This window comes from Fistularia commersonii, chromosome 29 (genome assembly GCF_037954325.1).
Source record: "Fistularia commersonii isolate RoL2024-O1a breed Wild chromosome 29, RoL_Fcom_v1.0, whole genome shotgun sequence".
In the NCBI taxonomy this organism is placed as follows: Eukaryota; Metazoa; Chordata; class Actinopteri; order Syngnathiformes; family Fistulariidae; genus Fistularia; species Fistularia commersonii.
Window position 1 is genome coordinate 10,361,188 of NC_141312.1, and position 26,247 is coordinate 10,387,434.

General features: G+C 40.0%; 1 protein-coding gene across 3 annotated transcripts in view; it reads right to left on the reverse strand.

Annotated features, from left to right (window-relative positions):
• Positions 1 to 26,247, reverse strand: part of jade2 (jade family PHD finger 2) — a 144,950-nt gene that overhangs the window by 18,206 nt on the left and 100,497 nt on the right. For all 3 annotated transcript variants that reach the window (XM_086176881.1, XM_086176882.1, XM_086176883.1), the window contains 4 exons: positions 24,495 to 24,611; positions 17,469 to 17,954; positions 15,272 to 15,436; positions 8,127 to 8,244 (listed from right to left, as the gene is read on the reverse strand). In XM_086176881.1, coding sequence (XP_086033007.1) covers positions 8,127 to 8,244; positions 15,272 to 15,436; positions 17,469 to 17,954; positions 24,495 to 24,611 — 886 coding nt within the window. The remainder of the gene's footprint in view (positions 1 to 8,126; positions 8,245 to 15,271; positions 15,437 to 17,468; positions 17,955 to 24,494; positions 24,612 to 26,247) is intronic.

The following is a 26,247-nucleotide window of genomic DNA, read 5'->3' on the forward strand; positions in this document are numbered from 1 at the left end:
AACCCCTCTGACCCGTGATTACATTTTTATAAACGCATACATGAGGCATGCACACATAAGTAGAAAATTGAATTCTGTGATGCTTGTCATTTTGAGAGGGGGTTTCCTCGTTCAAGATTTAAGGTTTTAAGATGTAGGAAATTACAAAAACAACCTTCAAAACAAACAAAAAAAAAAAACAGTAATAAACAACAAAACACTTACAAACAAAGAAACAATCTCAACAAATCTTAACAAACTCTGTGATTGTGTTTGATCAAGACTTGGTTCAAAATGTTCGGCATGTCAAAACAGTTGAAAAATAAAGGCTGCTTTCCAGCGGTTAATGGAAACGGTTGAAAATAAAAGGAGAACTCTTTAAATCCAAATGTACATTTTAGAGTGCAGGCTGTCCTGCATTGAGTGACAGATAGCTCATTCCAGGGGAAGAGACGTGTAAAACACTTACCATTTGGATAAAGTGTTGTTCCAGCACTTGAACTGAGGTAATTTTAGTGTTTATGCGAATGTCAATGGCAGAAACTACCCATAAAGCAACTGCATAGCATATTCTACAGTAACATGATCCCGGAACTCTTCCAAACCATTTCAACTGAATAAAAAGACACCAATGAATGTCGTATGAATTAATGTTAAATTTTTCTCTCCTTCTGTGTCCTATAAAGTGAAATTCTGAAGTAGTGACGCACTCCGAATTTATATTGTGACTGAATCTTTAGCAAAATTACAACATACAATCATTTCCCCTATTTATAATATTACAAGGGATGACTTATATTCATATAGTTCCCCCCCAGGAAGAAGAAAATATTTCACACGCCCCCCCACTCTCCGCTGCAACCATAAATAGTATAATTTGTCTATAAAATTGTACATCTCTGCATAACACTGTATCATTACTAACGTTAAACGAAAGAAAAAAGAAAAAAATATAGATCAACTTACAACCAAGAATAACCTTATTAAAATTTATTAACATAACAGTGCTTGCTGGTTTACTGAAGTAGCTTTCACAAAAGGGAATGGTTATTAGCAATATTCGGCACGTTTTGACAGAAAAACCCAAGCGGCTTAACAGTATAATAGTGGTGTAATGTCTTTAGGTGACGCCTTAATTTATTTGGCTTCATGCTGTCCACTGCCAACATTTTGAAAGTGTAAACACACCAGTCTTTCCTTGTCTCCCACTGTAGTCACACTGAATCTAAGCTCTTCATACGGGTCGTCATATTTCCTCGTCTCAGCCTTCGGGTGACTCGTTTGTCTCATTATCTCCGTCTCTCACCGCCTTTTGTATATTTTTCCATTGTGTCTCTTGAGGGTTTGTTCACTGCACTTCATATTTCCTACTCTGTGCTGTGTGCTTAAATGGTCGGTGCAAAAAAAAAACCCTACACCAGATACTGTAGCTAATACTACACCATAAACATGTTCCCTAGCCCCCCCCCCCCCCCACTTAGCCCACCTCTTCCAATGGACAGGCCAGCTTTTTTCACACTATGATAATACATTAAACTTTGGACAAGTCATTGTAAGACATGATTTATTTATATATTGTGATAGACGAGTAATCCCCAAATAATAGAATAAAGTCTTTTTATCCTTCTTCGGTAAGAATGTTCCTTGTAAACCCCTTTGCTGTGTTGCTTGTTGCTCCATTCTTATAAGAATACTTACAATAGACTTGATGTGGAATCTGTATAAATCACAGATTTTCCATTTTATAGGTTTGTTGTATTGTATCTCTCCTGGGGTGAGTGCATTGTGCAAGATTATTGACATACTGAATATCCCTGGTGTTTAACTATCTATATTATACAATATCTGTAAATGATAAATTGCACAGCTCTCTACAATGTGCATTGCCTCCCTCCATCAGTCAATATTTTTTCTTCTTCTTCTTCTTCTTCTCCTCTTGGCTTTTGCCTTCAGGCGTTGCAACAGCAAATCAACCTTCTCCATCTAACCCTATTCTCTCTATCCTCCTCTCTCACACCAACTACCTTCATATCCTCTCTCACTACATCCATAAATCTTCTCTTTGGTCTTCCTTGAGACCTCCTGGCTGGCAGCTCCAATTCCAGCATCCGTCTACTAAATGTATCCGCTATCCCTCCTCCATACATGACCAAACCATCTCAGTCTGGCTTCTCTGACTTTCTCTCCAGAACATCTTACATGTACTGCTCCTCTGATGGACTCATTCCTGATCATATCATCCTTGTCACTCCCAAAGAGAACCTTCACATCTTCATCTCTGCCATCTGTCTTTTCATCATTGTCAATGTTTCTAGACCAGGGGCGCCCAATATGTCTATCCCGATCTACTGGTCGATTGTAAAGGCAAAACAGGTTGATCCCGGAGCCGTGCCTTTCAAAATAAACTCTGCTGCACAACGTAAAAAAAAACAACTCAACTGCGAGTCGCAGTATACACAACAGTACAAGTAGTGTGGATTGATCGCATTTCATTAAAAATAGCTGTTAACCTATCATCCATTCCCCCTGTGGCATTGCGTGCTTGATTGACATATAGTACAGCCAATCCGAGATCTTGATATGAATACCGTTCCACCATGACTGATCGATTTGGAAGTGTGTTAGAGGCTGGGCTACCTGATAGTTCATACAGTGTAAGACGTCATCAGATTAAGGCCAAAAATGGAGGAGGTAAGGTACCTGACATTCACACACACACACACACACACACACACACACACACACACACACACACACACACACACATATTTTGCTGGTAGATCATTTGGACTTGGTCATTTTAAGAGTAGCTCGCAAGCCAAAAAAGTATAGGCACCCATGTTCTAGACCAGGGGTCGGCAACCCTTAACACCCAAAGAGCCATTTGGACCCAGTTTCCTCAGAAAGAAAACACTGGGAGCCGCAATTACTTTACTAAAAAATAAACTAAAATAAACTTTATTACTAAAATAAAGGTACCACTGTATATATTGCTTTTTATTACCTTTAGACTTTGTACAAACAAGTCTGTAGTGTGGTGCTCCTGAAATTCACAAACTATTACAGGGAAAATTACATTTTATTTATGTAATGAACCCATTTTGAGCATTGGGCTTTCAGAGCGTGCAGTGGAGCCTTGACCTGAATTTCAAAAATAAATCGGGAAAATATCACTGTCAGTAAACAAAAAAAAAATAATTATTTGCAAAACATCTTCATAAATATTCATTTTACCTGGTTTATGGGACTTCTGCGCCTGAACTTCTGCGCACAGCATCTGCTAATCGGGACTTTACCGGCTGGCGGTTATACCGGCTTCCGCGAGTGTGACGTTATTTTGAGCGGCGAAAAATAATAAATGTAATTTTATTTAATATTTCAAGCTCACAATAATCTCCCAACTTAGAACTAAAAGTAAAAAAAAGGAATTAAAACAAGTGAAATACACTTCAATTAAATATTTATAATTTATTTTCCCGAGCCACTCGGAGCCGCAGTGTAAAGGTGAAAGAGCCGCGGGTTGCCGACCCCTGTTCTAGACTATACAGCATCGCTGGTCTCACCACTGTCTTGTACATCTTTCCTTTCATTCTGTCTTCTATCATATAGTACCCCTGAAACTTTTCTCCACTCATTCAAACCTGCTTGAACCTGTCTCCTCGCCTCAATATTTTTTATTCTATTACACGATAAATTCATATTCCATTATATTCTCTCAGAACTGAAGAGGCCTCTTGGATGAGGGTTGAAACGTCTTCAAGTGAAGATATTCAAGTCCAGTTGCCACGACAAGAAGATTTCGACAAGAATTCCCCGTGACCTGGATGACTGAGAACCTCAACAGACATTATATTTTCCTCTATCGTTCCTTGTACAAACCCCAATTCTGATTAAGTTGGGACATCGTGTAAAACATAGATAGAAATGTGCAAAATTATTTGCAAATCATTTTCATCTGATATTCAGTTGAAAATAGTTGAGTACCCTACAAAGACAAGATCAGATATAACGTTCAACCTGATAAACTTTAATGTTTTTTGCAAATATTCACTAACTTTGTATTTTAATCCTACAACACATTCCAAAAAAAGGCTGAGGCCTGAGGAGGACATGACGGCCATTATTTCCATAACACTTTGAAATGTAGACACATCAGACCACAGCACACTTTTTCACTTTGCATCAGTCCATTTCAGATGAGCTCTGGCCCAGAGAAGCCAGTGCCATTTCTGGATGTGGTTGATGGGGGTCCCCAAATTTTTTTCCTGCAACGGCCAAATAACTTTTCCCTTCTCTGAGGGGGGGCCAGGCCAGTTTGTAGGAACAGTGGACCAGCTCTATACCCTTGGCAGGGTCCTTTAGGGCCCATGGGAGTTTAACCAACAGTCTACATCAGGGGTCCCCAAACTTTTTCCTGCGAGGGTCAAATAACTTTCGCTTCTCTGACGGGAGGCCGGGACAGTTTGTAACAAAAAGTGTGACGATCGCAGTGGTGTCTAAACGTAAACATTTATTGTTGTTTTCCAGAAAGCCCCGTATAACCAAAAATTAACCCTTTCTGGGATCTTTACAGGAAAAAAAAAATCAGAAAATAAATATTAACATTATTCATGAAATTATTAAACCCTATTTATGAAATAAATAATGACCAAATAACCCATTTCAAGATGTTCACAGAAAAAAGACCAAGGAACATTAACTTTCTAGTAGACACAACTGTTACTCATATCAAGTTCACTGTGAAAACCAGAAAGCAAGCAGGCTATGAAACCCAACTGATACCAACACAGTAGATGTCATTATGATTATATTTGTTTGTACTCAGAATGGCTCGTTCAAGTCATAAAAGTAAGCTTACCAATATGCCAATATGAATATAATACCAATATGAAATTGTATGTTCATCCCGATTGGACCAGCCTGATTAGACCGCGAGATGCGCCCACAATACTAGGAGCTCTGTCAGTCGTGATGCTAACAAGCTTTGACCAGTCCAGGTTCAACCCTTCCATGGTTATCAAACTTTGCCAAAAATATTCTCCCCCGTCGTAGTCCCTTTGAGACTCTGGAGGGCTGTAAGATCCTCGCACATTTCAAAGTTTACGCTAACTCCACAAATAAAAATTAGCAGCTGCGCTGTGTCCTGCACATCTGTGCTCTCATCCAGTGTTAATGAAAAAAAGTCAAATTCATTCATCTTCTGCTGCAGGTGGGCATATACATTACCCTCAATTTCTTCAATGCGTCTTGTGATAGTAGTTGCCGACAGACTCACGAAATTAAAGAAATCTTTTTTCTTGGGACACATCTCCTCCGCGACAGCATTCAAACATTTCTTGACAAATTCTCCATCAGTGAAACGTTTACCACTGCTTGCCATTAGTTGAGCAACCCGAAAGCTCGCTCGAACAGAGGACCAGTTCAGCTGCGCTTGGCGTACAAATGTACTCTGCTGAGCAAACAGTCTTTCTTTCAGCTTTGAGAGTTTGTCTCCTCGCATTTGGCCGAGCAAGCTATCATACTTGTCTTTGTGACGGGATTCATAGTGTCGGCGCAGATTAAACTCTTTGAATACAGCCACCGTCTCTTGACAGATGAGACAAACAGCCTTTTCTTTGAATTGAACAAAAAAAAATCGTTTGTCCACTGCAGGTTAAATACCCTGCATTCTTCTGAATCTATTTTTCTCTTACCTAATCTTTTCGCCATTATTCCGTGTTATTTGACAGAGGTGTGTCCAGGATTTTTTTTTCTTTTGAGGGAGGGGTTTCAGATAAGGCACAGACTTCAGAAGGGTGGAATAGAATGTTACATTGTATGCATGTACAAATCACGATTACGTGGCCAGAATGGAAAAAAAAAATCATAATGTATCTCTGGTATTGTTCAGGGGCCGGGAAAAATGTGTAGGCGGGCCGTAACCGGCCCCCGGGCCACAGTTTGGGGACCACCAGTGTATGGCTTTCGCTTTGCATGGTAGATGCAGCGATGATCTGTTAACTGGCAATGGTTTTCTGAAGTGCTCCTGAGCTCACGTGGCAATATCCTTTACAAAAAGATGACGGTTTTAATGCAGAACCGTCTGGGGGATCGATGGCCATGGGCATTCAATATTGGTTTTCGGCCATGCCGCTTTCACACAGAGATTTCTCCAGATTCTCTGAATCTTTTGACAATATTAGGGACCTTAACGCCTTACAGTGGCACATTAAGAATTTTTTTTCTTCAACTGTTGGTACTATTTTTTATGCAGTTGTTCACAAACTTGTGAACCATCCTTGCCTGTTAACAATGGAGCCTTTCAGGAATGCTCCTTTTATACCCACTTTCCAATTTATCAGTGGAATATTCCAAACAGGTGTGGTGATTTGCAAATAATTGTATTCTTTTATTATTTATATTTTATTTATTGACATCCCAACTTCATTGGACTTGGGGTTTGTATATACTGTTTTTCTTTTCACACCAAGCATTTTACAGAGCTAAAAACCAAAATCTTGTTTTACGGTGTTATTTGCAATGTTGCATCACTGCAATGACAACAAAATACCTTTCTATTCTATTCTATTCTATTCTATTCTATTCTACTCTTGGTCAATTCAGAATACCTGATGATGCTTTGCTTCCTGTGAACCTCATCAGCCACCACAGCATATGATAATACAAGAGAAATTAGATTTAAACCCATGATGAGTAACAACAAATCAAAACAACACTGGACATGTTCATCTTAGTTCAACAAAAGCCACTAACTGCTGATTAACAACCATCCTCGAATTTAAAGTCTGATCCTACGCAGTGTAATATTTTGGAATTGAAGCCAGTTATGATCCATCAAAGTCAGTTAAATTACTGTCAGAAAACTAGCTTCCTTTTTCTTCCTGATAATGTTACAATGACCCATCAATAAACAGACAAAAACCTATTTTGCTTTGTTTAATCACCTGTAAGAGCCAGAAACATTGTTCTATTTGATTATTGATAGTATGCAATATATGAGCAGTTGCACAAAGCACTCATAATACTCTTTCTAGCAGTTGTGAGTTTTGTTTAGTGAGCCTAATCTCATTGCTTATGTGTTTTATTAGCATTTTGAAAAATATTGAAAAAAAAGGAAGCTAAGCCTGAGTGTGTTGTGTGCAGGGAAACGTCTGAACTTGTTTAAAAAGTACCTCTTTGAGCTGCTCCAACCCTATTCTTCTGCTAGGCCCCTCAGGTCAGCTGAGCAGCTGCTCTTTGAGGTATCCAGATCAACATGGTAGAAGGGACAGAGCCTTTTTGACTATGACTCCAACCTTATGGAACAATCTGTCACTGCAGCTCAGACCCATCTATGACCCATCTAAAAACCTGCTTGACTCCCTGTTCTTTGACCCCATATGAGACATTCGTTTTATTGCCTCTATTGCTGCTGTTGCCTCAAACTACGCCAGTTTGAGAGACAAGAGATCACTGGACATCGGTAGGTAACCGCACACCAAATTCATTGAAAATTTGTAGCTATTCTCATTTGTTGTTTAAACAAACTGATAAAAGACATTTCACAAAAGCCTTTCACTATTTTGGCCAATATTCGGCAAACAGCAGGTGTTACTGTTATATCTCAATCCAAAATACCAATAATCTCTTACATGTGATTGATTATGATCAACTTTTAACTTGAAAACTGCTTTGTATAACTTTAATCATTGCCTGGTAAAAATCATTGGGTATTTGGCAATTTCGTGAGTAGATAAGCTTAGAATGAACCAGTGAACCAATGAACCAGTGAACCAATGAACCGCATGAAATGTATCAAAACACTACATATTTGAATGACCATTCATCACCATTTCTGTATGTAATGTACAGTAGTACATTGCACTATCTGGTGTGGCAAACTGTACAATTGGAGAGAAGCCATTTCCAATACTGTCCAATTACAATGCTCAGTGAAAGAGTTTAGATTTACCTGATGAATTCATATTTGATTTCATATTTTGATTTCATGATTTCATATTTGTGTTTTGGGTGGACGTGTGTTGTATGTGTTAACCTATAATGATTAAAAGGTAATGACTTTACGCTGGTAAATTTAATGTGTCTTGAAATTAAAAAGATCAGCACTGAGAGAACTGTTACGCTTTTACATGATGTCAATCACCTACCTCCAGCCATGTCTTCTTCTAGCAGTTGTATCTGTAGGTGGAAGATCTTCTCCTGTAGGTTGCACAGGGTTTGCTTCATTCTCTCCCTGCGGGTCACCATGTAGCAAAGGTTGCGGACCTTTAACAGATGATTTTTTTAGAGATTGTAATCTCCTGGATAAACTGATAAACTGATTCGGAGTCACAAATATCACAGCACACTTGCACGCACACACGCATGCCTGCACAGATGCATGCACAGACACACATAAATACACACAAAGAACATGCATGCATATGAGTACATACTATATTGGACAACAGCTAGTTTGACTCAAAAGTGTTTAGTCATTTTCACTCCTTGCTTGTTAGGTCAGCCATTAAATTCCTAAAGCCAATGTCGAAGGAGGGGGGGGGGGGTCATACTGTATGTGAATGAGAGGCGGTGTAATCCCAAATACATGCACATCAAGGAAAGTCTTATGGCTGTGGGAATGAGGCTGTTTTATTTGCCACAGGAGTTAACGTGTGGTCGCTGTTTACATCCCCCTATCAGTGGATGCCGTAGTTGCGTAGGACGTCATCAGCTCCACCACTGCTACTCTAAAGGCCAAGCACCCGGATGCATTCGGGATCATTACTGGGGACTTTAATCATGCTTTCTTGGACACTACACGTGACATTGTCACACACGTGAAAATAAAACACCGGATCTACTGTATGCCAATACCAAAGATGCATACAGTGTCAATGCCCTACCCCCATTTGGCAGATCAGATCAGAACCTGGTTCTGTTAACCCTTAAGTATATTTCCCTGGTGCAGAAGCAGCCTGTTCACACAAAGGCAGTGAGGAGGTGGACAGAGGAGGCTACTAATGCACTACAAGACTGCTTTGGGACAATGGACTGGGATATGATGGACTGCATCAGATTCATCACGAGAGCTGGCTCTGATTGGATGGAGAACTTTGTGACTGTGGTGAATAGGAAGATGCTTCAGAAAGGACAACCCCGACCACCCCCTCTATCTCACACTGGATAGACAGCGAAGAAACTTCTCTAGTAGACTGTTACAGCTCCGCTGTCGAACAGAAAGATACAGGAAATCTTTCCTACCTCATGCCATAACACTATACAATAGCTCACACTAATCAGTTACTGCACTGCTTCACATTGTCACTTTGCTCTTTATTTATTCCTGTATATTGGTAAATATGACAAGGCATTTTTTTTATTATACTTTACACTTTTACACTTCAGAGTTGATTTATTTTATTCATTTTTAAGTGTATTTTTGCTTGCCTTATCCTTGTGTGTCTTGCTGCTCCTGCGAAACAATTTCTCTAGCATGAGATCATTAAAGTACACGTCATGTCATGTCATGTCATGTCATGTCATGTCATGTCATGTCGCGTCATGTCGCGTCATGTCATCTCAACTAAGACAATCACACAGTGTCCCCTCTCCTTAAAGATAATTCCACACCTCCTGCATGCCATAGGGGATGTAGCTCAGTGGTACAGCACATGCTTCACATGTATGAAGTCCCAGTTTCAATCCCCGGCATCAAACTTTAGGAGGTGGCGTTAGTTGCAGAGAATGAATTTCCCCATAGGGGAAATAAGAGACAATGGTTGGAAGATGAGGGGTTGATCATGAGACGAGGATAACATGCGGACGAGAGAAGTTGGTTAACTTGTGAGGGGCGGTACTGACAGGAGGAGACCACAAACAATGGACCAAAAACCCAGGGCGGAAAGATTGTACTTAAGACATTAAAACACTTTCTAGCCTTGACTTTGACACTTTATAGTTTTATTTGTATTTCTTATTCTCACCCCCTTTTTTTTACTGTTTGTACAATTTCCTACTCTTATTTATTATTGTTATGTTTTACTTGAAACTCTGGCACAAATTTCCTTCGGGATAAATTAAGTTGTTCTTATTATTATTCTCATTCTTATGAAGAAGGGACCAATCGGGAGACGACAGCACGGACGAGCTCAAGGAGAAGGATACATTGAGTTAGAATGAGATGAAGAACTGTTGATCTTATGAACTGTCACCTCTCATCTTTTGTGCCTTTTTGAGTGAGTGAGGAAAAAACAGGTTACAATAGGACTGTTTTATACCAATGGGTTTTGAGGATCCATTTAGTGTTACATGATCCAACAGCTGTAGAGTACTATTCTACCAGCAATCAGCTGCTAATTTTACAATCTCCATGAACATGTTTGTTTCTAAGCCAATCAACAGCAATAAAAACAGGAAAATCATCTTTCAGAATTTTTGGTATAATGTACTGTTCTGTAGTCTCATAGCTTAAAGCAGTGATTCCAGACCACTGTATCACGGCACATTAGTGTGCCGCGGGAGGATGCCCACTTTATCTGATTGGTCCAAAAATGATTTTTTACACGCAAATAATGTGAGTTTGTATATCTATCTATGTGGGCAGCATGCAGTGACAGACAGAAAAATCAAATGTTCTCCACAAGATGGCAACAAGTATTGAATTAACCTATGTATCTACCTGCTGCTGCTCAAACAGCAGAGGAATTAATGATGCTTAGAGTGAGACAGTGGCAGTGATACTTGATGAATAATTATTTTTTAAATGAAAAAGTACTCCATCAGAACCCTCTGCTCCTGAAGGACATTCTGACCCAGATGAAGGCCCACATATGAGTAGTGGTCAGAGGAAAGTAAAAAAGGTGAGCTCATGACAATACAATGAAAGTTATATTGTGTTTGAATTCACTTTTACTGGGGAACCGACCAAGCCGACTCTGTTATGCCTGGTGTATAGAAAAAAGTTGTCCAACAGTGCGATGGGTTCCAAGCAAACTTAAACGCCACCTCCAAACTAAACACCCATCACTTCAAGATAAGAATACCAACTATTTTGCTCATCTGCATAAACAGACTAAGAAACAGGCAGCGTTGTTGAAGAAAACCACCAAGACGAGCAAGAAAGCACCGAAAACTAGCTACAAAGTTGCTGAACTCATGGTTAAATGCAAACAGCCAAGCATCGTGGCAGAGACATTAATACTACCTGGCTGCAAAATCATCGTAGAAGAAATGCTCAGCCCTGGCGCTGTTCAAGTAAATGTCCAAGTCATGCTCTCAGGTAATACAATTTAGTATTGATGACATGTCTGAAGACATTGAAAAAAGTGTTTCAGTGAGGAAATTTGCATTGCAACTTGATGATATATTAGATTTCACACTGAGTAAGTAAATAAATACTACATCTTTTCAATAACAGTTTTTCAGTAAAAACGTTTTTGACATGTTTATTTTGTGGTGTGCTGTGTGTCTGTTTTCTAAAGTTAAATATGTGCCATGGCTCAAAAAAGGTTGGGAAACACTGACTTAAAGTACTGTATCTAATATCCACAACCTTTTTACTTTCATCTTTGTCTCATTAATAGGAGAAGGGCAAAAATTCTTACGATAATATATGCAAATATTTTGCATATCTTTTAACATTATACTTGTTTGCAGTTCCCCCTCCTCAGTCCTGCCACCTTAACAAGGTGGAGGGACTTGTGCGTCCCAGTGATCCTTGGAGCTAAGTTGTTGGGGGATTTATGCCCCTGGTAGGGTAACCAGGTGCCAGGTGAGGGACCAGAAAAAAGGGGGCTCACAAGATCCCATTGATGAAGAAGAAAAGTTGACCTGGTTTTCCCATTGTCCCGTAGTCCTCACCGGCTCCAGGGAGGGTGAGTAACTGGTGGCTGGGCGTGTTGGGTGGTAAGTGCCTGGTGGCCGGGCCTGCATCAATGGGGCTCCGTCGCAGCCCAATGATAATATGGGCTATGGGGTGGTGGTCGCAGCAGGGGACCTTGGTGGTTCAATGGTGCTACTCGGTGCTACAGAAGTTGACTTAAGGAACATGGAACATTATTATCTCTCTGGTGGGGAAGGAGCCCAAGTTAGTGCAAGAGGCTGAGAGGTTCTGGCAAGATATAGTCGGACTCACTTCAATGTATGGCTTGGGCTCTGGAACTAGGCCACTCAAGAGGGGTTGGACTTTTTCTACTCTGCAGTTTCCCCTGGTGAAAGGTGCTGGGCAGGTGTGGGCATAGCGGTCCCCCCCCGACTCGGCGCCTGAATGTTGGGCTTCAAGCGAGTGGATGAGAGGGTAGCCTCACTCCATCTTCGGGTCGGGGGAAGGGTTCTGACTGTGCTGTGTGCCTATGCATCCAACAGCAGTTTGGACTACCCATCCTTTTTGGGGCTGCTACAGAGCACTCCTCCTGCGCTCCTGCGACCCCCTTGTCTTACTGGGAGACTTCAATGTTCACATGGGCAATAACATTGAGACCAGGAAAGGCATGGTTGCTAGGACCAGTGTGACCGGTTTGAACCCAAGCAATATATTTGTACTGGACTTCTGTGCTTGTCATTGACCGTCTACAACAAACACCATGTTCAGACATAAAGGTGTGCATGTGTGCACCTGGCATCAACGCGCATTCGGCTACAGTTCAATGATTGTCTATTCGGTGACATCAGACTTGAAGCCGCGTGTTCTGGACACCCAGGTGCAGAGGGGAGCAGAGCTGCCATCTTATCTAACTGGTGGTGAGCTGGCACACTGGCTTTGACGGTGAGGGAGGATGCCGAACAGACCTGGCAGACCCACATGTGTTGTGAGGGTCTGTTGGGAATGTCTGGCAGAGTCCCATGTCAGAAAGAGTTTCAACTCCTACCACATCCCCGGAGAAGCGGGGGACATTGAGTCAGAGAGGGCCATGTTCCTCCATTGTCGAGGTGGCATACCTGAGCTGTGGCTGTAAGTTGGTCGGTGCCTGTCAATGCGGTAACCCCTGAATTAGACGGAAGGGATGCCGTCAAGCTGAAGAAGGACTCTTACGGAGCCTTTCTGGCCAGTAGGGCTCCAAAGGCAGCTGACAGGTACCTGCAGGCCAAGCAGCATGCGGCTGTGGTGGTTCCAGAGGCAAAAAACTAAGGCGTGGCAGGATGCCGTTCCGAAGGCTCCAAGGAGATTCTGGTCTGCCATCTGGTGTTTTAAGAGGGGGAAGGGGTACACCTTCAACGATGTGTACAGTGGGAAGGCTGGCTGCTGACCTCAAATAGGACATTGTGGATCGGTGGAAGAATAACTTCCAAGGCCTCCTCAGTGGCGGCGTCTGAGAGTGGATGAGAACCGACTTGGGTTCCTTAAGGCCTTTGATGTTGTAGGGCTGTCCTGGCTGACACGCCTCTGCAGCATTGCATGGAAAACGGGCAAAGGGCCTGTGTATCGGTAGACTGGGGTGGTGAGCCCCTCTTGAAAAGGGTGGATCGGAGGGTGTGCTACAACTACAGGGGGATTGCACTCCTCAGCCTCTGTGGAAAAATCTATTCTGGGTCCTGGAGAGGAGGGTCTGACAGGGTTGCTGAACCTTAGATCTAGGAGGTGTGGTGTAGTTTTTGTCCGTGGAACAGTGGAACAGCTCTATACCCCTGGCAGGGTCCTTTAGGGCCCATGGGAGTTTAACCAACAGTCTACATAAGGGGTCCCCAAACTTTTTCCTGCGAGGGCCAAATAACTTTCGCTTCTCTGACAGGAGGCCGGGACAGTTTGTAACAAAAAGTGTGATGATTGCAGTGGTGTCTAAACGTAATTATTTATTGTTTTCCAGAAAGCCACACATAACCAAAAATTAACCCTTTCTGAGATCTTTACAGGAAAAAAAAACAGAGAATAAATATTAACATTATTAATGAAATAAATAACACTAAGAAATAAATATTAACCAAATAACCATTTTCAAGTTTTTCACAGAAAAAAAAAGACCAAGGAACATTAACTTTCTTGTAGACACAACTGTTTGCAGCTCTCCCATATCAAATTCACTGTGAACATTTCTTGACAAATTCTCCATCAGTGAAAGGTTTACTGCTGCTTGTTATCAATTGAGCAACCCAAAAGCTCGCTCGAATAGAGGACTGGTTCAGCTGAGCTTGGCGCATAAATGTACTCTGCTGAGCAAACAGTCAACTTTTTAGCTTTGAGAGTTTGCTCGGATTTGGCCTTGCAAGCTATCATACTTGTCTTTGTGACAGGATTCATAATGTCGGCGTAGATTGTATTCTTTGAATACAGCCACCATCTCTTGACAGATGAGACAAACAGCCTTTTCTTTGAATTGAACAAAAAATAATCGTTTGTCCACTGCAGGTTGAATACCATGCATTCTGAATCTATTTTTCTCTTACCTAATCTTTTCGCTATCATTCCGTGTTATGTGACAGGGGTGTGTCCAGGATTTTTTTTTTTTGAGGGAGGGGTTTCAGATAAGGCACAGACAGTAGAAGGGTGAAGTACAATGTTACTTTCTATGTACGTACAAGTCACCATTACATGGCTAGAATGAAAAAAAAAAATCATAATGCATCTCTGGTATTGTTCAAGGGCAGGGCAAAATGTGGAGGCGGGCCGTATCCGGCCCCCGGGCCGTAGTTTGGGGACTGCTGGTCTACATGCTCTATATTATCCAATTAAATGTACCTTTTACTGCTATGAAAGTGAAAACAAATGTAAGAAAAAATCAAGGTCATTCATTCATTACCTATACCCCTTTTCCTGCACTCAGAATTGTGGGGGGGCTGGTGCCTATCCCAGCTGTCACTGAGCAAGGGGCAGAGTACACCCTAGACCAATCGCCAGGTGATCTCAGAACCACAAATAGAGACAAACAATCATGCACTCTCTCATTCAGACATCTCCACAATTGAAGGTCTCCATTGAATCTTATGCATGTTTTTGGACTGCAGGAAGAAACTGCAGAACCTGTAGCAAAACCATGCAGACATGGGAAGAACATGGAAACTCCACAGAGAAAGGCCTCAAGTTGGAATTGCTCCAGAGAGCTCTTGTGGTGAGGGAGAAGTGCTACCTGTGCCATGGTGCCAGTAAAAGGAAAATACTTAATTCATTGAGCATTAAGATATTAGCAGACACTGAAACTAATCCTTTACCCTACAGCCTTTGTTTTCAAGATTTTTGCAAAAGCAACAATACATGACATAACCAATAATCCATGACATTGCAGATAATCCAAGTGTCTTCAGACACCTTCACCCGTGTATGCACACACACTCACAAGCAATACACGCAAAGTTTACTACTACTAGATTTACTACTCACTCTTTCCAGGTCTTGTCGAAGGTGTGTAAATAGTTTGAGACGTCTATAGAGAAAGTCTTGCTCCTGCTGGGCCAGGTTATCCACTTCATCCCTCTTCAAGGTCACCAGAGGTCGGTTATAATTGGCCTTCCTTTTTAACTTCCAGAACTGGTAAAGGAAGTCCACCTTAAGGAAAAAAAAAAACATTTATGATATGATAATATATGTAAATACATTTCCAGTTGTTCCAAATAATTGTGTGTTGGAATTCCTAGTGTTTGAAATCTTTACCGATATTGATTAGATCAATTATGATAACTTGAACAAGCACTAAAACCATCACGAATCTAAACCTGGTGCATTACATTAATTGAGATATATTATATTTCAAAAACGTTTTTAGTGAAATAGAACAAAACTGTAGTCTCACTTTGCTTACTCAATGTGAAATCTAATATATCTAATATCTGTAGATTCATCAAGTTGCAGTGCAAATTTCCCACTAATGAGCAACTTTTCCAGAGCACTCTTTTCAATGTTTGCAGACATGTCAACAATACGTCTTGTTTTCTTTGAGAGCATACTTTGGCTATTTCTTTCACAGCGCCAGGACCGGGCATTTCTTCTACGATGATTTTGCAGGCGGGTAGTAATAATGGCTCTGCCACGGCGTGTGGCTGTTTGGATTTAATGATTAGTTCAGCAACTTTGTAGCTAGCTTTCAGCGCTTTCTTACTCTTGGTAGTCTTGGTGGTTTTCTTCAACAATGCTGCCTGTTTCTCAGTCTGTCTACACAGATGAACAAAATGGTCTATACGCTTATCTTGAAGTGATGCACACCAAGCAAAACAGAGTCGTCTCTATTGGTTCCCCAGTAAAAGTGGATACAAATGAAATATAACTTTCATTGTTCTGTCCTGAGCTCACCTTTTTCATCTCCGGCCCCCCCAGAGCCTTTCTCAACTCCTCCCTGAAAACCATACAACACTCCTCCCTTTTCAGCTTCCACCACTTTGTCATCTACTATCTTCATTCTACTGCTCTGCCTTTGTCCTCTTGATCTTACTTGTCACCAGAATCATTCTACAAACCAGCATGCTATGCTGTCTGGCTATACTCTCAACTACAACTACTTTGCAGTCACTGATCACCTTTAGGTTACCTCGTCTATACAAGATGTAGTCTACCTGCGTGCTCCTACCTCCGCTCTTATAAGTTATCCTATGTTCCTGTTTTTTCTGGAAAAAAGTGTCCACTACAGCTATTTCCATCCTTTTTGCAAAATCTATCACCATCTGTCCTTCTGCGTTCCTATCCTGTATACCAAATCTGCCCATCACTTCTTCATCCCCTTGACTGCCCTCACCAACATGCCCATTGAAGTCTGCACCATTTACCACTGTCTCATGTCTCGGGATATTCTGCATCATTTCATCTAGCTCATCCCAGAACTTCTCCTTCTCTTCAAATTCACATCCCACCTGTGGGGCATAGCCACTAATAACACTGAGCATCACACCTTCAATTTCCAGTTTCAGACTCATAAGTCTATCTGACATTCTTTTCACCTGTAGAACAGCCCTAACAAACTCCTCCGTCAAGATAACTCCTACTCCATTTCTCTTCCTATCAGTACCATGAGTGGTACAACTTAAAGCCTGCTCCTAAACTTCTAGCCTTACTACCTTTCCACCTGGTCTCCTGGACACACAGTATATCCACCTTCCTTCTCTGCATCATGTCGACCAACTCTCTAAATTTTCCTGTTATAGTCCCAATATTCAAAGTCCTTACTCTCAGCCCCAGACTCTTGTCTTTCCTCTTCTCTCTCTGCTTCCGAACATGCCTTCATCCTCTCCTTCTTTGACCTACAGTAGCCCAGTTTCAATTGGTTTCCTATAGGTCATCAGCACAGGCCTGTGTCTCTTCAAGGCTGGCTCGGGGACACATTGGCCTGTGCCGCCCTAAGGCTGCATTGGTGAATTCTCATAAGAAAATAAAACTGGAAAATTGCCGAAGTTTTAAAGGATAAGTCTATAATCAGATGTAACTAGTCTTTGAATGCAGCTCATTCATTTAAGATTTGACAGACATATGCCATTCACTTCTCTATGCTTGCTGTAGTATGCTAAATTTCTGATTACCACTAATGAGCTTAGCACAGTTAAAAACTGATTTGTATGATAGATATGGCGACTGTTTTTTTGATTTTACATACTTGAGTCATGGGCAGGTCCAGGTTTTCGGCCAACTCCCTCGGATCCACCAGCTGATAAAACTCATCTTCGAGTTCCCGGAGCTTCTGTTTTCTCTGGCTCACTTTCTCCCTTTCCAGCTGGTCCCACTCAGCCCTTTCGGAGGCAGATACTGAAATGGAGTGCAGTACCGGCCCATGCTCTGGTTGATTGCTGTTGTTTGGCTGATGCTGTTGGTTTGGCCAGTATTCAGAGTCGACACCAGTCGTGGCGCAGTCAGCGCCATCTGCTACATTGGTTATGGAAGAGGGAATGTTGTTGCTGTTGTTTGAACTTGAGCTATGGGTGTTTGTGTGGGTTGTACCACTGCTGCTGGTGGAGCAGCTGTGCTCCAGACAGAAAGACTTAAAGCGCACTTCATCATTCTCAGCCAAAATGGTCCTCATTTCCAGACTGTTGTCAAAGGCGCATGTTACATGGAAGGCAACAACGCAGGAGGGCATTGAGCACTGGAAGAGGAAGAGAATAAATTACTGGGTGATAAAGGAGAAAAAAAAGGTTGTTAATGTTGCATCAAAAGATTATATTTTTCCTTTACTCAAGTTAAAAACCTTTGATTTTATAATACTGCAATTGTTTTTGATGGATTAATTCAATGTCATACATGTGCTAACTACAAATTAAAACATCACAAGAGGAAACACACTGGAAAATGAATACAATCATGATGGCTAAATTCTACTTTTGCACACTTTGGCTCACTACCACTGGATTGCAATTAAATGACAATTTTTGAGCTCAGCCAAAAGCAGGGCACATTTTTACATGGCGTTCCCGGTCGACAGCTCTCCCAGTTCACACCAGGCATGAGACTGTACTTCCATATGTCAACTTTCATCGCTTCATTCAACAATGTACAGATTTGAAAGCCAGGAGAAAGAAGGATATTTTTTGCATTATTTAGTCTGCTAGGAATTAAAATACACAAGTACATAATTTTTAGACACAATAAAAGTAATTAAAAGCAGTATAAATTAGGCTTATATTTTTGCTTCTTTCAGGTTTATCAATTCAAGGAGAAAATTCACATAATTTGGATTTTTCAGCAATTTACAAATGGTATTCATGAATATCACTTAATGTTGCATAAATGTTACACTTATAAACACTAAAAAAACTTTGACTGATGACCAACTGGCATATAAAATCTTTCTTCACTCTTGAATTTACACTTGCGTGGTGAGGAAGAACTCATAGTATGCAAAATATGTGGAAGCAGCAGTTAAAAGTAACTATTCAAATAGGTACATAGCTTCCTTTCCTTTTGTAATACACCTGCCTATAGCAATAATACGGCTGAAAATGGGTTGGTGATTGATGTGATTTATTCTAGCGAGCAGACAGGAAACGTTTAAATAAATCCATATGTATTGTGTATACTGCCATTGTGGAACTTGGTGTTTATTCATGTCGTAATTTTCTCTTTAGAAACAATCTGATGTTGGTAACCAGCCAATCAGAGTGATTACTCTCATTGATGTCTTCCAACTGGTAGATATAATCCACTTGACTTGACAACAAGATAAGGGATTGTATTTATTTATCGTTGTTTTGGGCTTTGCTAATAATATACCTGATGATGTTTCATTATCATCTTTTATCACTTGTAAGCCAAAGACAAATTTCCACCTTGGTGGACAATTAAGATTATATTCTAACAATGGCGCACAGCCAAAGTATGAGATGCTATTAAGACAGAGGTCATCAAAGATTATTGAATTACCAACCGCTTACTAAATGGGTCTAATGTTGTTAGAAGCTCCACATAGAGGATTTATCTATTCATTTATGTGGCACTTTAAAGTAGTCAAGGTAATAATTACACTGCTAAAACAAGTACAACATGATTACATAATTTCTTTCCAAGATAATTACAGATCTTAGTGTATCTTAGGTACATTAAGACTTGTGATCAGAACTTCAGACTACACTGGTCTATGGGAAATATAAAGATGAGATACTTCCAAATGAAACCATTAACAACAATGCTGTTTATACTTATATTTGGAGAAGTTTGCATATCACAAGAGCACTTTCACCCTTTAGAACAACCAAAAAATGTTGGGGCTGGTGGGTAGGTCTTGCTGCAGAAGATGACAGCATAGCTAATACAAGCAAGCAGTGTCACCTGTCAACAATTGACCACATCAGGGTTCAGTTTCAGAAACTAAATTTTTAAGTCAGTAATGCCAGTGATTTCAATCTTGGTTGGAATGGAGTTAGTGTCATTCTCAAGCAAATAAGATTGGCTTTATTGATATCATAACAAGAACATTCAATAAGATATTTAGGTGTTCTTGTTTTTCATAATGTTCATAGTTGAAAATCTGACTCACAGCTAAAAGTTGATCAAAACATACTTTGGTTAAAGCAGAGAACACTGAGACACAGTCGATTGTCAGAAAGTAGCAAGGTCAGTTGCTTGAAAATGCTCTCTTAATGCAGCATTTCCTTGCAGAACAATGAGCTCAAGCTGTAGAGATCCTACATGGGACCACTTGAACTTCTGTGCCGTTTCCTTCAAAATATCTCAAGACTTCTTTGATGAGCAAAGATGATTAAATCAGCAGGGGGAGCTGCTGACATGGTATAAGCTATTGAACCTTTTTTTTCAAAGTTTCCAATCTGCTTGTTTATGAAGTTAACATAGGGAGAAACATCTTTTTCAAAATGACACCTTGGGGGACCTTATTTCTACTTGGGCAGTAGGAAGCATATTGTGTTGCTTAACAATGCAGAGGCCACGTTGATGGTTTTTTTTAAGAAGAAGAAGAAGAAGAAGAAGAAGAAGAAGAAGAAGAAGAAGAAGAAGAAAAAGAAGAAGAAGAAGAAGAAGAAGAAGAAGAAGAAGAAGAAGAAGAAGAAGAACTTTATTTATCCTGAAGGAAATTGTTGTACCAGAGTTACAAGAAAAATATAACAATAATGAATAATAGTAGTAAATTGTATAAACAGTAAAAAAAAGAGAAAACGGAGAATAAGAAATACAAATAAACTGCAAAGTGTAGTAACAAGTGTCTTAAGAAAGAAGTGAAAGATAAGGAGTGACCAAGAGTATGACAAAATATTGTACATGTAGCTGTTATGAAATAAGTTTATCACCCACAACTGCTGTTGAGTTAAACTTGATATATTTTACATTTTCCTTTTGAATGTTTCTTGTTTAAACCCAGTATTTGAATTGAGGCATTTTTAAAACTCAACTCAAACTAAAATTGAGCACATTAATATGTGATGTCAACCAAGAAAGCAATCTCATCTTGCAGAAAAAGTTAAAACCGTGTTGCTCTCTGACTCTAGACCTGCTCTAAGAAAGGTGCTATTTATTTTTTAATAGACCAAAAACATTCCAGTGCATTGCTTTTACTCAGCCACTTCACGTTGTTTCGTAGTAAAAGGTCATTGGCATTTGCCTCAACATCTTCTAAGAATTCTCTCAGGAGGCCATGTTAAAGAGGTGAAGAAACCCTAGTGAAGTTGATGAGTTTCATCACTTTGCTCATTACTTCAACAAAATGTTCTGATACTGTAGAGAAGAAAGTGGTGAGCTATATGATCTATAGGATTACCACTATGGCAGGGGCCACCATCTGTGGTGACAAAGACTATTTGCCTCTGATTCATGCCTCTTTTTCTCAGCATCTCTTTTATTGCAGCATAAGGATAATTTTCTTAAATTATGATGTTTTTTTAAAAAGAGAATAATTTTCTCTTGTGTATGTTTTAAGTGGTGCGACACCAGGTAGGTCTGCACAGAGCTCCTTCTTATCTTTGTGAAAAAGAATTACATGCACGAAAAGCTTGACATTATCAGAAACATTTGTGGACAAAACAATGATCAAATATGTGAATGGTGCGCTTCGAACAGATGCATCAAGCTGCATCAGAATATCACCTGCTAATATTTCTGCAGTGTGTGTGTGTGTGTGTACGTTTGTGTGTCTCTGTCAAAAAAAAAAAACAAAAAAAAACCCTCACTAACCCAAGCTTACTGTTCTGTATATTTCCTGTGCATCGTGTATTTGCAAGTTTATTTGCAGTCCCTATGTCCTCTATTGTAAGTCGCTTTGGATAAAAGCGTCTGCCAAATGCAATGTAATGTAATGTAATTCCTCAGCACATAGTGTGTAAGCTTCACAACTGTCCCATCACTAAATTATTTTATGTTTTCCCCAAACCCACAATACCTTTAGTGAACATTTGTACATTTGGCTGTAAAAGTATGCATTACGAGTTGGGTGGAGGAGTTTGGCGCGCCCTCAGCTCAGATTTCAGATGATAACTTTGCCCAAAAGAGCTGTGCTTTGTTTCACATTGCCACTTTTAATTAGAGCAATGTTTTCAGAGGATATGAGACACTCTAGTTCTGAACTTCCTGATGGACGAATGAACATGAATTTCATTCATCTTTAAAAAAATAGTTTTCCCACATCAACCCTCCTTCTTTTGGAAGAAGCCATACGGTCATCACTGTCGCTTCCTGCCTGCTCTGGTGCACTGGCTCTGCAGGGTGAAAAAAACAATTTGATAGGCTAAACTCAGTGATGCTATCATCTCACTGAATGGAGTAGCAGCTCCCTCTGTCTGTGGCCGCAACAGTGGAAAAAAATGCTCCATTAATATGATCTATTATTGTGAATTTATCAGTGATTGGTCACAGGAGAGTCTCATCATTCGGACTGAGATCCGCCATTTAGTGATGCCCGACCTAGAGTCTTGTCCTATATGATGGATCCTAAACTTGATCGATCTTGTCTTCAAGGCTTGTTGTTGTGTGGCCTTGATCAATGCCGCTATGTCTTTCAGCGCAGCCTTTGTGAGCCACCGGTATATTTTTAAGCCATCAGCCATCCCTTCAAACTTGATGGTATATTCCAGAAAAGGGCTTATCTGTCATGACAGCCCTTCAAGGTCCTCCCTCGCCTTCTGCTGTATGAGGCAGTAACTTAGCAAGTGGTCATTTGGAGCCATCTTCCCGATGTTCTCCTGGAGTCTTGCTCTTTCCTCCTGGATAGCAGTTCTGATGCTCACTAGTCCATAGCTTCTGTTTTTTCACTTATTGCATAATCTCTTCACTTAGGGTGATACTCTCTATGCATTGTAAGAAACCTTCTTGTCTTGATATCTTTGGCTTCCATTTCTTCCAATGGCCAGGACATTATACTAGTCTGATCAGTGACAGGAAATAAAGTAACTGTTGCCTGGATCTTGTTCAAGCCATTCAACTGACTTTTCAGGACCTGTCTCAACCTCTGAACATATTTGGCCTTGGCTGACTTCCATGCTACCTGTGCATGGTTTCCATTGAAGACAGCAGAATAATCATGCATGTGCACAACTTAACCTGTTTTTGTTCACACAGAGAAGCAGAGAAAGAAGAAATAATTTTCTGGGACAACTCAAGCTTTTCCTGGACATTTGACTTTGTTCTCCTGATTTTCCCTATGTTTTGGATAACTGGAAAATTGGGCAATAATTAAAGGTTTTCAAGGACCCGTAGGAACCCATATTGTTGTATGATAGATGAAACTGTCGTTCCATTCTTGATAAAAACTTCAAGCCTGAAGCGATGCCACTGTTGCTCCTGAGTTAACAAATCCTCCTTTAGCTGAGGAGTATTGTTATTTTTGAGCCTCTTACAGGGTTTTGCAGGGGCCACTGAATCAATTCTTGGTTGTTGTTCAAGATGCTATTACTCTAATGTGGTTTCAAGCATCCTGAGGTATATACAGGATTTCTAACTTTAGAGGTTCTTGCCAGAAGCAACTTGGACAATGTACTCTGAGTGGGATTCGAAACCCCGCTCTCCTGTACCATGTGCCAATATACATATTGCTATGTTGTTCATATATGCGTTGCATGTCTGTCCATTGTGGGAAAGAGATATTGCCTCCGAGGCTATTCCTGAGTTATCTGCTTTTTCACTGTACCTTTTGATGCTTTTTATTGACCGTAGGAATAATGGGAAAGAAACAACCTTGATTTTGAACATCACTTTATGTCAGAATAACGAAAAAGGACAATACCCTCTCAGTGATTATGTCCATCCATCTATTTGTATGACATATTCTCCCAAAAGGATCAGGGGGACCTGAACCTATATTGTTTGAGAGGCAGGGTTCTACCCGGTCAACAATCAATCAGGGTGGGATATATAAATATATAACAATTCACTTTGTAATTCATGAAATTTCCTGTAAAATTTGTGACAGGTTACCACATTTTTGAACAAGCTACAATTGTAGTTTGTCTATATTGACAGTGTTAGAGAGTCTTTGAAGGTTTGATTACAAAATCATTACTTTGAATTCACAGCTCTGGTTATAATTCTTCCACTAAGTTTTCGTGAAAACTAACGAAGTTCCATTTCGTTAACCGATCAAATGATAAAACTGTATCAGTGGCCATTGTATGTTCACAGGGGTTGATCTGTAGAGACTGGGGGTGTTTGATTAACTGTTTATTCAATTCTGGTTTAAATTTTAGTAAATTAATGCTTGAACAGAACAAGCTTTATTTTTATTGTTTTCAGTGCAATTCATCTTAACTAAAGTGAAAAAAAAATGCTGAGGTAGCCATATTTTGTAGAGATTATTGCCTGTAATTCTGGAAGATAGTAATAAAACTGACTTCAAGCACTCGTTATTGTATACAATATTGTGAGATGTAACCCAGGTGCACATTTACTGTGACTGAGGAAAAACACTGTACAAAAAAGAAATTGAAATGAATTGCTTCCTCCTGAAAATCTAAATAAGCAAAGTCCTGAGTTCTGACCTGAGGTTCAAACCAAATTCAGATTTTTTTTTTTTTATTTGCTGGTGAATAAATGCAGACAGCCGAATATGATTTATTGTTGTTTAGGATACTTTCAGGGCATGACTGGGGAAAGCGAACTCTGTTCATAACAAATCTAATTGAGTGTTAGATATTTGTTGATACTGAGGTTATTCCGTAATTTTTCATGATAAACGGTGCATCTAACATACCTGAATGCAAGTTCCCGTGTGTTCTCCACACAAGCTACATGACAGAGCCCATCGGCTGGCTGGAATATGGGACAATTTGGTTATGGGCTCCATCTTCTCCGGGCAGCCAATACTTACCTAAAGGCAAAACATTGTAGATTAACACATTGATTTGAAAGCACATTTTTAATTAAACTAACTATACAAATGGTTATCTTTATTTGTCAAACAAGTTCAACCGTAAAAGTAACTTTACATGACAAAGCCTTAATCAAGCATGAGTAAACAAAATCCCCATTTTAAAAAAAGGACCTTCATAGTTCATAAATAACATTTGTAGGTAATAATAAACAAAATCACAAATTATTCACCCTTTATTATTAAATTACTGATTATATACTATCACAAATAATTGATTCAATATTTGCAAATGAAAAACTACATCATACAAGTCAATTCATTAGATTTGAATGTACATGGCATTATTTTAAGTACTTATTGATTGACAAACCATGTATATATACTTTTACACAAACAGTCATAAATATCCAAGTTGTATTCACCTCAATTGAAAAAAGTAGACGGACACAAAACAAGTTTGTATGAAAATATAAATATTGATCAAAACAAAGTTAAAAAAAGACACTTGTGCTCATTTGTATTTTCTTGCAGTCTCCTAAATTAAAAATTAAAATGTTTCTTGCCTGGTTATTCATTCCACTCAGTGAGTTCGAGCTCAAAGCCTACACCTAAACCTATCATACTATTTCAGTAATTCAGAGATTACAATGTTGTGAACTTTTTTATAATATAGCTTTTTTTTAATATAGCATACTTGTATTATCCTCCCACCCCACACAAGAACAATTTGACCTACTACCAAAGTAGTTGTAGGTGAGAGTGTAGCCAGACAGCATAGCCTGCTGGTTTGTAGAATTATTCTGGTGACAAGGAAGATCAAGAGGACAAAGGCAGAGCAGTAGACAAAGTGGTTGAAGTTGAAAAGGGAGGAGTGTTATATGGTTTTCAGGGAGGAGCTGAGAAAGGCTCTGGGTGGTCAGGGAGAGCTTCCAGATGATTTGACAACTACAGCTAGTGTTATCAGGGAGACAGGTAGGAGAGTACTTGGTGTGTCATCTGGAAGGAAAGTAGATAAGGAGACTTGGTGTTGAGGAAGTGCAGGAGTATATACAGACAAAGCGGTTAGAAAGAAGAAGTGGGACAATGAGAGGACTGAAGAGAACCGACAGGAGTATAGGGAGATACAACGTAAGGTAAAGATAGAGGTAGCAAAGGCAAAACAAAGGGCGTACCATGACCTGTATGACAGTAAGGAGGGAGAGAATGATCTATACAAGTTACAGAGAGATAAAGATGGAAAGGATGTACAACAGGTCCGGATGATTAAGGATAGAGGGAACTGTGTTGACAGATGGTAAAAGAGTGATGGAATGTTGGAAAGAGTACTTTGAAGAACTGATGAATTTAGAAAATGGAAGAGAGGCAAGGGTATAAGAGGTGACTATTGTAGACTACAAAGTGGCACAAATTAGTAAAAGTGAAATGAGGAAGGCATTGAAGAGGATGAAGAGTGGAAAGGCAGTTGGTACTGATGATATATCTGTGGAGGTGTGGAGGTGTCTAGGTGAGGCAGCGGTAGAGTTTCTGACTAGATTATTCAACAGGATCTTAGAGAGTGAGAAGATGCCTGAAGAATGGAGATGAAGTGTGATGGTGCCCATTTCTAAGAATAAGAGGGATGTGCAGAATTGCG